At 40.6% G+C, this 14,211-nt stretch overlaps 1 protein-coding gene across 1 annotated transcript in view; it reads right to left on the bottom strand.

The window, feature by feature from the left end:
* Nucleotides 1-1,800: 1,800 nt before the first annotated feature.
* The window catches only part of MAGI3 (membrane associated guanylate kinase, WW and PDZ domain containing 3), a 206,943-nt gene continuing 194,532 nt past the window's right edge, over nucleotides 1,801-14,211 (bottom strand). The window contains 5 exon segments of the mRNA XM_039533521.1: nucleotides 1,801-2,888; nucleotides 5,148-5,286; nucleotides 8,756-8,899; nucleotides 9,506-9,632; nucleotides 11,591-11,693. Coding sequence (XP_039389455.1) covers nucleotides 1,801-2,888; nucleotides 5,148-5,286; nucleotides 8,756-8,899; nucleotides 9,506-9,632; nucleotides 11,591-11,693 — 1,601 coding nt within the window.

The raw sequence follows: 14,211 nt of genomic DNA, 5'->3' as shown, positions 1-14,211 counted from the left end.
AAATTTCTGAATTTGGTACTATTCTCAATGATTAGAACAAGTGCATACTCCTTACTTAAAGAGGATCCCACAGGTTTATCAACCAAGAATACAGGATTAATATCTACATAGGCTAACTCAAATATGTTCACAGTCAAGCTCTACAATATTGAGGATTTGTACAGTTTATGCTACAGCAAATTGATGGATTCATAAAATGTGAAGCAGCAGAGGGCAGTTCAGATGTGCTTTAAAATCTGTTTATTTTAGAACTGTTCATTTAAGCCTGCTGCTCAGTAGTTGTCTATTTCAAAAGTGTCTAGCTTCAAGTCAGAACTGATTCTTTTAAGCTTAGTGAGGCTAATCAACTTAGCAGCTGCTCAGTTACGTTTTTAATGAGCAAGTCAGATTAGTTTAACATGAGGGTCCAGCAACTGATCTTGACTTTCCTTACCTTTTTTCTTCTCCTTTTGTGAACTGGCCCAGCTCCTTTTACTGTTTTTTATTTTCAGTCATTGAAAACCTAGCACAGGTCAGGAAATCAAATCCATTAAGAATGCTATTGAGTAAATCAATCCATGAAATTTCTGCAGACTGCTATAAAAATATCTTCTGTTAACATTCCTCAACATTATTTAAATACATATTAAAGCCCAAACAATAGATATTAAGTCTCATGTACCCTGTATGTCATCTGTTTCTCACTCAACCAAAAGCAATTACACACAAATAAAACACAGGAGACTTCTAATAGTAGGCACAGGTCAGAGGGACTTTTAAAAGAAGCTGTTGGTGGTGGTTGGTTCTGTCTGTGTTCGCAACAGCAGGATTTGCTGTTTCAAATACTACTTTTACATATCAATTTTTAGTTTTACAAGTAAAGATGGGACATTTCCACGTGTTTTTAAAACATACAGTATGTGGTGCTTTGACATACAGTACCAGAGGGAGGTTGAAAGCATAGCACCAAGTCCATTCCTTATTTCTAAAGAACTGACAAGGTAAAATCATGGCTCCGCTGAAGTCAATGGATATTTTTGCCAGTAACTTAACAGGGCCATGATTTCACCACTTAGTCTTCAAAATTGTTTGCAATATGTGTTTTGCAGATAGTTACTATAATTACCTTAAATGAACTAAGCATATTAAAACATTTTGTTTTGCTATGCTAATAGAAAGCAAAACTGACCCCACAGATCAGAACAAAATGCAATTCTCTCTTTAAATGTCACATTAGGTATTAGGAACTTTTAAGAAAAGAAGCCAGTGGGGCAGCATCAGTGGCTCATTTGCTGCCCTAGAGTTGATAGAACCAGCACACTCACCTCCTTACTGAAGTTGTGAGAACTCGAATTATTCCCCTATATAAACATGCGACATGCCTTTGAGAAAATAGCTATTTTCAAACAAAATCTTGGCTTTGCTGTGTCTGGGAAAAACATACAAGGAGGATGAAATTGATTGGCTACAGTAGATAACTTGGCACAAGAAGAAGTAGTGAGTCATGATCACATTGGCAATACAGGCATTAAGAAAGTTTGTTCAGAATCTCACAATACTATCTGAGAAAGCCTTAGCAGTGCAATGTTGAGAGAGCAGCAGGACACTGCCTTCAAAAGGATGAGGGGACAGCAGCTTATGGAAGAGTTGCTTACAAGCAATCCGAAAGGTCCTTCATGCAGCTTAATTAAGTTTAAGATCAAACATACTGTCCAGCCTCGAGTTAGTTTCTGAAAAATGACAACTTTGTGGAAAAAAAAGATGCTTTTAATTGACCATATTAGAAACCTGATTAAAACATGTTCTAAAAATGTTTGTCAGTCAAACCCGTTTTTCAGTGACACCTGTTGCTTTTGTGACTTTACTTGCACTTGGTACCTTCCAAGGTCCAGGAGTTATTGGTGCTTTCTTGACTGGAGAGCTGCATTCAGTTTTTGAAATTCCATCATCTTTGGTTTCATCAGTTGGCTCCAAGTCTTTTTCTGTGTCGTCTTTGTTCAGAATAACTGGATCTTGTGTTTCAAGCCTACTTTTTTTTCCCTTGGAAAGCTGTGAAACATCAGAAAGACTTGCAGTTTTGAAGTTGCTAGAACTTGGCTCTCCAGCACTGGCTTTCTTTATTTTTTCATCTTCATCTACTTTTCTCCTAGGCTCATTCGTCTTATTTAGTGGAAGAGTCTTTTCATCCACTTTTGTTTTTTTTCTCTCTTGAGGCCACTTCTTATTCTTTCCAGCAATGTTCTGCTTTGTGTCTTGCTGTGTTACTCCTGATTTTTCATTTCCATCTTTGAACAGCTCAATAGTCTCAATATCACCACCACCAGCTATTTCATCTTGAGTCTCTAGTAACTTGTCTGATTTGTCCCCACTTTCTTCTTTTTTGGGATGCTTTTGGGGACTGACAGATCTGCCTTGGTTTCCTCTCAAAGTTTCTTTTAAATGGATTTCTGAGTGTGTATTCTCCCCTCTCCTGGGATGCTCGGACTGGTCTGAGAGACTGCTGTGTGTGTTTTGTCTCTCACCTTTCCTTGGACTGTGGAGCCCCACTTGCTGCGATTCCGCAGATGTGCCCAATCTTTTTGGACTCTCAGATCTGTCTCTCCTAATGATGTCATCAGTTACTAATTCTAAATTATTTTTTGACAGCTTATACCCTAAACTGGTAAGCGGGTCCCATCTCTTCATATGCTTCTGGATAGGAGACCGATCCTTCAGCTCAGTCTGGTTTTCAGTTAAAGTGCTTTTCTTGTCAGGCACAGTGTTCTTAGCTTCTTCCAGTTTCTCAGATATGTGAACATTTGCTAAAGCTTCTTCCAGTACTGGTAAATCACATACCGAAGAGGGGGGTAATGGTGACTGTTCATCATATATTATATTTGAGGATGATGGATTAAAACTATCTTGATCACCTGGAAGTGAAGAAGCAGAATGGTTCGACAAAAATATCATTTAACCAATATTCACACATTTATCTAAATGTAATAAACTTCCAAAATATGATCTAAACACCAGTTTTTTTAAAGCAAACTTTTACATTATATTACATAACACACACACTAAACAAAACAGATTTCCTCACTTTTCTGTGAGCTAAAAATTTAAGTTTACAGCTAACAATTTTTTGGAAAAATACAGCTAAGGATGTTGGTAAGATCTTCAAGGCTGGTAAGGGCTTGTGAGGTTTGCATTAACTGAATGTGGAGGTTTAGCATAGCTGTAGGCCTCGTGTAGCAGAATCACAAATTAAAAATCTTTTCCCTACACTGTTGCAATTGATGCCAAAAGAAAACTGAAAACAGGGAGAAGGTGAGGTTATTATTTATAGTGTTGTACTTCAAAAGAAAAAAAAAGTGAATCACAAGACATGCAGATTTACCAAGTCTTTAAGGAAAGACCAAGAAAAGCACTGAAAGCCTTAATGTTGCTCAGGTTTCATGTAGGAGCACAAACTGGAAGGAGCCAGACCTGAATGAGGAAGAGAAAAAGCCCAGGACTATATACCAAAAAAAAAATCACAGAAAGCAAAAGATGTCATTAGATGTGTACGATTCAAATGCAGAATACAAGAGACAACATAGTGATAGTATGGAAGAGCCACCCCCCTCCCCTCTAAATTACTGCACTTAGGCCTGGCAGAGCTCAGGGAGGGAGATGTGGAATATTACTGATGCCTGCTATTATGATGAAGTGCAGCACACTTCTGTGCCAAATATTTGACTGCATGAAAAAGCAAAAAAGATCTCTTAGGTTTGTTATTGTAAGCTTAAATACCTACTGGCACTAGAGAGAGCTGGAATTCACTTATTGAGTGGCTCTTTCTTAGGCACAGATGTGTTTAATATTTTTAGAGGAGACACAAAAGGGTAAAGGTTTACAACCACACTTAGAGTCGAGCCTAGCCTAAAAATTCAGCAGTACCTCAGGAGATCTATTTTAAGTTTTCAAAATACTAATTAATCCCAAGCCTTATGAGCATAAGGGCTAACTCAGTAGGAGATGCATGTGATCTCAATAGAAGCCAGTTGAGGGGATCTAACCCGAAGGATAAAAACAAGACAATATGTCTTCCTGTAGTTCAGAGATTCTTTGCTCTGATGGAACTGTGCAGTGTATTTGAGGACCATGGCGTGAAGTTATTTTCCAGCTCATTGGGGAGAAGGGAAAAATATAGGGAGAAACATTTTTGAGCAATTTCATCTCAAGTGGAGGTCGATTCCTGCCTGCATATAACAGAATGCTTCAAACTTTCATAGGCTACACTGTGCTTGAAGGTTCAAGTTGTCCGATTTTAATTTGTTTACAAAAGTCATAGGCTTTTACAGCAGGAAAGTGGCTCTGTATCTAACCATTCCAATTTTACTACAGAGCTGTTATGCCAAAAGAAAGATCCTTACACGGTTTAAATATTTTCCTGTCAAAAGCCTGACAGCAGCAGCAAAGGGTTAAAAGGATATAATTGGCATGGGGAGGAATAAATTCTCTTGCTCTCAAAATGCTCTGCTTTGAAAGACTGGGACAGCCACAAATAGTTTTTGATTTTGGCGCATGCCCTGCAGTTGAACTCAGCTGAAGCTCTTGCAAGCATTTCTGCCCAAGCAATTTGCTTCTGGATTTGTACTTTGCTGCCTTATATGCAAAAAACAAGTGTCACAATTAAAGTTTTCTATTCCAAGAGCAAAACCTTCACTCTTGTAGAAGTTTTGTTTTTGAAAAATTTAACATTTTATAATTTTAAGTTCATAAGAGAAACTGAAGCACCACAAAAATAATCTTGACCGAAGCCCTATACCATATGAAATTTTATTCAAGTGTAAAAGCAAATTGTGTCTTTAATTATAATGTGTAGAGGAGCACAGAAATCAAGCTGGAGATGGATGGGATCATCAGAACAAAACACGGCCTAAAGAATACTTGCAATAATATTACATTTTGTCTTTCCAGTAAAATAACTATTACGTGGCAACAGATTTGGTTTTTTTCTGGTCACATTATTTGTGTTTGTATGAAAACAGGCAGTTTGAAAGTCAGCAGAAATGGAAGGATATTGCTAAGTAGCTTTAGTGCATGCACAACAGCATCCAACCTCTTTAGACATTCGTCAACACACATTTCTTTTTACCACCTTCCCCGCATCCCCTCCGGACAAATTGGCACAACCTGTAACTTACCATGATCTGGTATCAAGCCAGTCCCTGGTCTCAGAAGAAGAACAACTTTATTTCCTCCTGCTTGAATCAGCTCAATGGCTCGTGTATGAGTGATACCTTGGGTAGGTTCGCCATTGATTTCAACAATCTGGTCACCAACCTGAAAAGACAATACCAGCCAGGATAAACTTCATCAAGCACTGCTACTGTAACCGGATACTTATGCAATATAGGAAAAGCGGTCGCTCAAGCAAAGCTTTCCTTTTCCCTAGTCCCTTCCATTATCTGAAACCCACTCAGCTCTAGCACTACTCTCCTACAGCCACTAACATATAAAATTAATATAATTCAACCATCTGGCTGGTCAGTGAATTTTTCATGTAGATATTCTGCCAAGCTGGCTTCACTGAAGGGCTCGGGTTACTTGAATTTTCCATTTGATAAATGTTTAATACATCCATGTTCTCGAGTACATCTTCACTCCATAAAAGTAATTTGTTGATGCTCTGATATAAAGACGTGCACCATGAAGATACTTAATCAAGTTGTGTAGATGCTTAAATAGATTGTTATAAGGCATATGGTAATTATTCTAAAATGAATAAACCGCCAAACACCCTTATATTAATATAGCCGAGAGGGTTGCCCATAGGTTTCCCATAAAGGAAAGGCTTTATTATTCTGAGTGAGAGAGTTCACTGTATGACAATACTAGCTCGTTCCTGACTAGTGAGATACCAGCTTTAAGGACTCTGATGCAAATTAACAAACGTATCGGATAATGGATGTCAGAATACCAGAAAGCATTTGGATTCTAACTCATGAAAGAGCATGAGATCCATCTTGCAATTAAACTGATTTTCCATTAGGTGTCACTACTGCATAAAAGTTGCAGTTTAAAGAGCACGTATCTTACTTAGATCAGTTACATAAAAACGCTACTGAAGAAGGTAACAGTCCCACATAGAACCCTATGATCATAGAGAGCTAATACAATAATAAATGAACCAGGAGGAGGACACAAAACCATTCGGGAAAACACAGGATAAAGGTGCTGTTTTACCATCTACAAACTGGGTTATTAGAGCTCCTGTCTGTCAGTATCTGAAAAGCTCCCTCCGAAAGTATTATTTAAATTGGGGCTGGGAAAGGCCTATGACCATTTCTGTGGTTGAATTGGGAAAAACTGGACAGCAGAGAATCGTGAACAAGCTTATCTAGGCACAGAGACATTCTGCCCTGGCCAGGGAGAATCTAGAGGTAGCTCCTGTTTCCAGAGTCTACAACCTGCTCTCACAGCTTTCATTGACGTCACTGTTTGTTTTGTTATGAGCATTAATTCTATTCATCCCGCTGACCTCTGCAACAGAAGCTATGAGAAGTGGCCCTTGCAAGAGAGAGTCAGGTGCCATGAAGGAGATGGAGTATAATAATGACAAGGCTTAGGCCTTGCTGGCCCTCAGGACTCAAGATTCCAGTGGGGTATGGCTCCAATGGCAGTAGCAACAGGGGAGGCATTGGTACAGACAGGACTCAGGTGTTTGCCTATACTAGTGCTTCCATTGCTGCTACCACTGGTGGACCTGCACCATGAGGATAGATAGGTCCCAATTTTATCAGTGTATAGGCATGATCAGCCCAGTGGACATGGAAAGCAAATTCACCAGCTTTTTCCCTTTCAAGGGCTGGAGGGGAGCACATACCCGCTGCCAGGGCACAGGAAATGAGGCTGTCCCATTATGAACTTGTTTTTCAGGGTACTGTAGTTCTGGTGTGAAACTGTTACTGCTTCAAGCATGGAAACAACATTTTAAACCAAGCTGAATTTGCCTCTCCCGTACAGTGCCAGGCACCCAGCTAATTCACTGATGTCCTCTGGGAAACAGCCTAGCCAAGACTGGACCCTCTATGTAAGTCAGTCAACATGGAGCTCTGAAATGCAACAATACCTGCCTCCAGCAGGGGCAGGAAGCAGATTAACAGTGGGCTGCTCCAGACAGATTGCTACAGTGGAAGGAGCCCTGCTAAAACCACCAACCGTGAACAAAACGCATCCCCTAGTTTAGCTGACCAGAAGGTGATCAGCACCTGCAGGGAGACAGGAAAGAACTGAGTGTGATCAGCCAGGTGAAGTGCTTGAGAAGAGGAACAGGGAGGCCACCACAGATTTGTTTTCCTCTCTCTGTCTGCTGGGAGGAGGAAGAAATCTTATTATATAATATCTGGCCAGGCCGACCAGATCTTTGGAGAAATGCAAATATCATAAGAAGTATAAATGAAAGAAAGATGAGCTCCAGTGTGAGGATGAATATTTGAAATTTGTTTTATTATGAATACCCCACAGTCAAATTTACCCTACAGCCCACTCATTCTTTGGCACAGAAAATCCATAGGAGAAAGCAGATCAGTGTGCTGATGTCATTTCTGAGAACAGAGCCTAAAGAGTTATATTATGCGTCCCCGATAGATAGGGAATTTATAAAGCTGAATACAGCAAGAATTCAGGGAATTGTATACATTCGAGTCTGTTTATTGCTGTGAAATTTCTCCAGTGAAAGTCAAGATTTGCAGCTGGGAAGTCTTCAGTTGCTGGTGACTTGAATGCCAAGGTCTGGAGCTTAGCATAACCGCACTTGAAAGAGCAGTACAAGAGAAAACAGAAGCAGCACTATAAGACTCAAGCAATCTCCCAAGCATAAGAAAAACTAATGACTGTAAATGTTAAGAATTAGCACAATAAAAGTTAACACTTTGAATTTTGCATCCAATTAAGCCTGATATCGGCTCTCAAAAGTAGCCGATTACTGCTTTCACTTTGCAGACTACAAAACTGACAGAGAAAGAGGTGAAGTGACTTGTGTAAAGGGCCAGACCACATGTCACTGGCAGGAATGGAATCAGAACTAAGAGTTCCTGATTCTCAGTTCCATGCTCCAGCCAGTAAAAAGTCATTTTATGGACAGTAATTAAAGAACTGTGTTTGGTCTCCAACTGTTGTGCTGCTGCCTTCACCCTTTGCATATACTTGGTTTGTTTAGGAGACAATATTTAAACAGTGGGATTCTTAGACATGACACACAAGAATTAACATTAGGATATGTCGGTAGGGAAGGCACTTGGTTTGGAAACATTTTAAAATTTTATGCTGAACAATGAAAGCTCAGCATAAACACAAAGGTTGGGTGCTCTCACAAACCCCCATTTACCTGGACTCTGAGAACCTTCCAACAGACTTGCATTTCATTGTGCTATTTCCAGTCTGGGCTTCTAAAAACCACTCATTCTGGCAAACTACTGTCTATAGAGAAGAATTCATTGTGGGAAACATCTATTACTATGTCTTTAGAGTAGATGGCGTCCAGCTTTCTTGGGGAGTGGCAGTGGTGCAGAGAGCAGTGTTCTTTCTCCCTAACATGCTGCTGGGATTTTTATTTCCTGAAACATTACAACTATCGACAGTTTGCTACCTCTCTGCAATTACAACTCTTAGACCAGCAGCAGTGTAAATAACTGTTGTGTGTGTACAGGGAGATACTAACCACTTACAGGGAAGCAAATTCTTTGACTGGGTCATTAACATCCTGAGGAACCCAACCTATTTGAATTCATCAGTGATCTCTGACACTCACGTGAATTCTTCCATCCTTGATAGCAGGCCCATCCTCAGCAAGTCGAAGGATGAATAAGCCCATGTTATACTCCTTTCCTCCGCGAAGACTGAATCCAAAACCCCGAGGGCCTCGTTCCAGTTCTACTGGAGAACAGCCAAGACTCTGCATAAGAAACAAGATGAAGAATTGTGGACTGAGGAATTTTAACGTTTGTTAGTTTCCCCTACATTTTCAGGAAAGGTATTTTATAAAACCAGAGAAATCCCTTCAGTTTCACACACTAGGCAGGTTTTAATACACAGCTATGAAAGGATGTGGTTTCAATTAAGTGCAACATGCAATTGAATTTGACTTTTCACAAACTCACATCATATGATTCGGTATGAGGCAGAGTTATACCCAGCCAAAATCTGCAGAGCAGTTTAATTCTAAGATTCCTAAATATGTATGAACGTTCCCAAGATGTTACAGTAGTTCTGTTTCAAAGGTTTGTTGTTTCTTTTATAACTATAATGATCAGCAATATTAAACTAGACTAAGTTTATAACAACATTAAAATATGAAGTATTAGCAAAACATCCTCCCTACCGTTTGACACATGCCTAGTCAGCACATTCATAACAAAGAATATCTTCTCAACACCATATCTCCTAAGGGAAAGGTTATCCTAGACTATTAGCATACAGATGTCAGTGGCAGTTGAGTTTTAGGGCCTCAGTACCACCAGGATCTTGCAGAGTCTTTTGGCTCCTCAGGATAGGTGTCTACCTGAGAAGGACGGCTGCCTACAATGGAGAGAACGCCACCATCGGGCTGGGGCAAGTGCTTGTGCTCAGGCCAGGGAAGCCTGTAACTGTTGGAAAGTTCTCTTCCAGCTTCATCTTCTGTGACTCCTCTGCAAATTGATGGAAGGAAAGGTTAAGTTACTCATGTCATATTTACATAGAAACTGAATGAATCTGCAGCAACGACTTGCTAATAGTTACTATTGGATGGACCAGCAAGAAACATGTCAGTTGTACAAAAATATAGTTTTCTTATGCAAAGCTTAGACAATTAAAAGGGTATTTAACAGTTGTTTCTTCATCATCTGTAATTTATAACCTTAACCTACTGTAGCACATCAACAGCTGACCATCAATTATCAGTCTGTTGGTTGGCACAAGGAGTTGCATCAGCTATTTCATTCCCGAGTTAGGGACATCTGACACTAGGGTCTTCTGTGAACCCAAGGATTATAAAGAGTACAAAAAATAGCAGTTCAGTCTTACCCTCTGTTCTCATTTGGAGGGAACCCTTCTCTCTTCCCATACTTCCCTCACAGGTGAGAGAGTTGCGACAGTATATAATGCTTAGTTTATCCTGAGCATGAAATGTCCCCAATTTATACAGACAGAACATGATCAGGTGCTTCTGAGCAATGTAACAAACATGCAAAATCCAGGAAATGAATCACTGTTGAGGATTTAATCCCAGACTCTTTGGCATCATCACAATGATTTAAAAAAAAAAAATCAGTGTGCACCATCCAGAAAAAGGCCACATAACTGCTATGAATGGATTTAAACTGTGCAGTGACAGCATCTAATTTTTAAATGTTCATTTTAATGAAAGCAGGTAAGAAAAGATCATCCAAACAGCTACCTGCAGTAGTGCCCAGGGTAAGTAGGGTACTACTGAATTATTAATGTAATAAAGGTAATGCTAATATGGGAAAAACAGGTGAAAAACCCAGCATGTCCATCCATTCATTGTGGTACATAATTGATACATTGGACTCATAAGTAATCACCCCTTGGTCTGAGAAAAGTGCTGAAGGGATGGAGTATCATCTCTGATCAGAGCTGGTCTTAGATATCTGCCTCCTGATTTATCGGGTCCCTGAACAGCCAAGCCATACAAGAATGACACTTTCAATTTCTCGTAGACAGAGTCATAGACTTTAAGGTCAGAAGGGACCATTATGATCGTCTAGTCTGACCTCCTGCATAATGCAGGCCACAGAATCTCACCCACCCACTCCTGTAACAAACCCCTAAACTATGTCTGAGCTATTGAAGTCCTCAAATCACGGTTTAAAGACTTCAAGGTGCAGAAAATCCTCCAACAAGTGACCCGTGCCCCACGCTGCAGAGGAAGGTGAAAAAACTCCAGGGCCTGTGCCCTGGAGGAAAATTCCTTCCTAACCCCAAATATGGCGATCAGCTAAACCCAGAGCATGTGGGCAAGACTCGCCAGCCAGACACCCAGGAAAGAATTCTCTGTAGTAACTCAGATCCCACCCTATCTAGTGTCCCATCACAGGCCATTGAGCATATTTACTGCTAATAGTCAAAGATCAATTAATTGCCAACATTAGGCTATCCCATCATACCATCCCCTCCATAAACTTATCCAGCTTAGTCCTCAACCCCTTCAGTAGACACCCTCTTCTGTAGCAGAACGGGAATAGTCTTCAGCTATGAGTGAGCAAAATCTGTGTATTAATTACAGTTCCCCACAACGTATGCCAAAGACACTAACAGTTACATGAGATTATAAGGGCCAGGCTGATACAGGAATTACTGAGGCAACAATTCCTCACAATTTAAAGTCCTTGTTAGGTACCCAGAACGATGGTGCATTTGTGCCTTTTTTAGCTACAGTCAAGGGCAATGCCCGGATGATGCTCCCGTGCACTGAGATGAGGGCTTGCTGCAGGATATGGGGAACGTGACCCACAGTTGGCTGCTGCTCCTTCCCCTCACTTCTGCACACGGATATAGCCCCAGCCTAAGTCATCCTTGGGTACCACACCAGCCAGGCTCATTCTTTGTTCATTTTTGGTTCCCATCTGTCTGAAAGGCATCATACCTGTCTGCTGTTGCAGAGTTGGCTTGTGTTGTTCCCATAGGTCTGTGCTGTGGGGCTGGACTTTGTCTGGCAGAGTTGGTTCCTGAAGGGGGGCCACGGTGCTCTAATAAAGTCAAACAAAACAGAATTAGACAGACCTCTAAAAATACACCGTGTGGCGTAAGGGGAGTAAACAGCACAAGAGAGTGAATTGCTGTTCTGAGCATTTCTGATTCTTCTAGGTAAACAGCAGCTCTTGTGGTCAGCTGCCCAGAGTGAGAACACAGGGCTTTTAATTTAAAATTTCAGGAGAAACAGAATTTCCATTTTCCTTAGGATAAGCTACTGGGCAGGTCTGAGCCACACAGCCAAGCACACACAATACTTCTGTGCTGGATGACGGTAACATGCCAGGTTGATACTGCGCTGATGAGGAGAAGTGGAGATTTCTAGATTCAGTTCCATAAATCAGAGTATTGGGTGAAGTTCATCCTCCCAATGGAGGAACTTTTTGCTAAACTAAACTACTTTATTCTAGGAATGACAGCACAGATTAAGTTGGTGAATCAAACATACAGACATGTAGATTGTGTGTAACCTGGTAAAGGCAGGAGCAGTGTCAGAACTAAACAGATCCACAGGGCGGATCATCCTCCCCACAGTATTTGATGGTGATTTAACAAATAATCAGAAAGATCAGCATGATGCCTGCCCCAACCCTACTCCAGCTCCATTGTGAACAGGGTTTGAGCCCAACCCAGCCAGGCCCCTGGAGGCAGTACTGACAGTCACATCTGCTAATCCATGGTGGAGAAGATCTATCACAGGCAAACTCTCAGGGAAAGGTCAGCAATGGTTCCTGAAGCTGTATTAAAGGGACTAGTCTATTCAATATTTTAATCAGAACTGGAATATCAGAACGTTCTCCCTCCCCCCAAAGAGCCTTAACAGGCAATTTACCTATAATGGTATTTTAACAAAATCCCTCTTAGTAGCCTTCACAAAGCGAACCTATCGCCAACACAGAAAACACATTTACTGCACGTGTCTGATCAAATGACTTACAAAAAACCTCATGTTTTGAAATACAAAGTGACTGCCACTCAAACAGCAGAGCAAACCATATTCCACCAAAATGCACTCAGAAACCCTAAAGGGCAACTTCAATCGGGAATGAACATTTATAGTTCAGTTGCAAACTCTGAAAATAAGTTCTTATAATGGAAAGTCTCACAGACATTCCAGTCCAGTGTCGCTAGGTGTGTGTTAGGTAAATGGATTTCTGGGTAATAATTGAAATACATAATTAATTATGCACCTTGAGGTAAAGGAAAGCATATTACTGCTTCTCAGTACAGATTATTACATTAGATTGCAGCATTTCTCAACTATACCAGACCCTGCAATGTTGCTAGGACATGCCCTGAAGAAGTTTTCCCCCCCACAGAGACAAATGTCAACATTTACTCCTGGCGTACATTCAAAGTTTTAGTTAATAAGCACAGGTAAGAAAAAGACCATCTGTCTGCATGAATTCTCGGCTCCTCCACTCATCCTGCTCTCCCATGTTTTTGGTTAGTACACGGCTGAGGCAGTTGTAGAATGTCTTCTGGAGCATGGAGCAGAATTCACTTATTCAAGAATTAGAGACACTATTGGGACAAAGGATGAAAAGAAAAGAGCACACATTTGTGAAAGCTGGAGGGGAGTAGCGGAGGGATCAGAATTGCATTGTAGCATTTTCTCTGCCAATCTAAGAGGTCAGCACAGAAGATGCACTGGGGAACAGCAAAGTCAGTCAGGGCTCGAGCACTATTGTTCTGAATAGCTTCTGGCTAAATGGGTATTTCTCTCTCCCCTCAGTGTTACCCACAATGCAACTAACTAGTGGCAGCAGTAGCCAGATGGCCAACCCTATAAAGCCCAACCTGCTTCCCAGAGTGTGTAACTGATTGAGAGGTCTGCATGATCTAATGCCTGCACTGGCTTTCCCCAGGGTCTGACTGCTCTAAGGAGGATAGTACCTGCCTAGTATTTTGTGAGCTGGAACTTGGTGCTCACTGCAGCTGTGCTATTAGCTGAACTACATTCCTCAAGCTTAAACCAGTGATTATTTTAGAAGCAGTAATTTACTCTTGTTTATGAGCAACATGGATTTCTGTATTTCCTCCAAACATTTATAGAAATCTTCAAGCAACATGGCTTCTCCTATTGGTCACTTTGGGCTGGTTTTATAATCTATTACTGACATTTTTTCCCCAACACTGATTCTCACTCAGGTCCATGTTTTAACTCTGAATTTTATCTGCAAATTCCGTATGATTTAGCAATGAAGAAAAGCTAAGATCAGTGTTTCTACAGAGTGTGAGAAAAGGGTGTTATATTCAGATATTAATGGCAGAGGCAATTTATCTCAGAGACAAGGTTGATTAAAAACTAGATAGAAATGGACTTCAGCGCAACCTCAACTTAAACTTCAGCTGCATTAAAGGCAGGGTGATTGCTTTGAGCTGCATCCCTTTGGCCTGAAATGAATTAGATTTGATAAAAATGAAAGCTCCATTGAAATATAATGGATTTTATAAATAAAAAGAGCCTCCATGTTTCAAGCATTAATGAGCAGGTAAATTAAGTCTTTGATA

The sequence above is a fragment of the Mauremys reevesii genome, linkage group 4 (assembly GCF_016161935.1).
Source record: "Mauremys reevesii isolate NIE-2019 linkage group 4, ASM1616193v1, whole genome shotgun sequence".
Lineage (NCBI taxonomy): Eukaryota > Metazoa > Chordata > Testudines > Geoemydidae > Mauremys > Mauremys reevesii.
The sequence above is the reverse complement of the archived record's forward strand: the minus strand, read 5'-3'. Positions and strand labels throughout refer to the sequence as shown.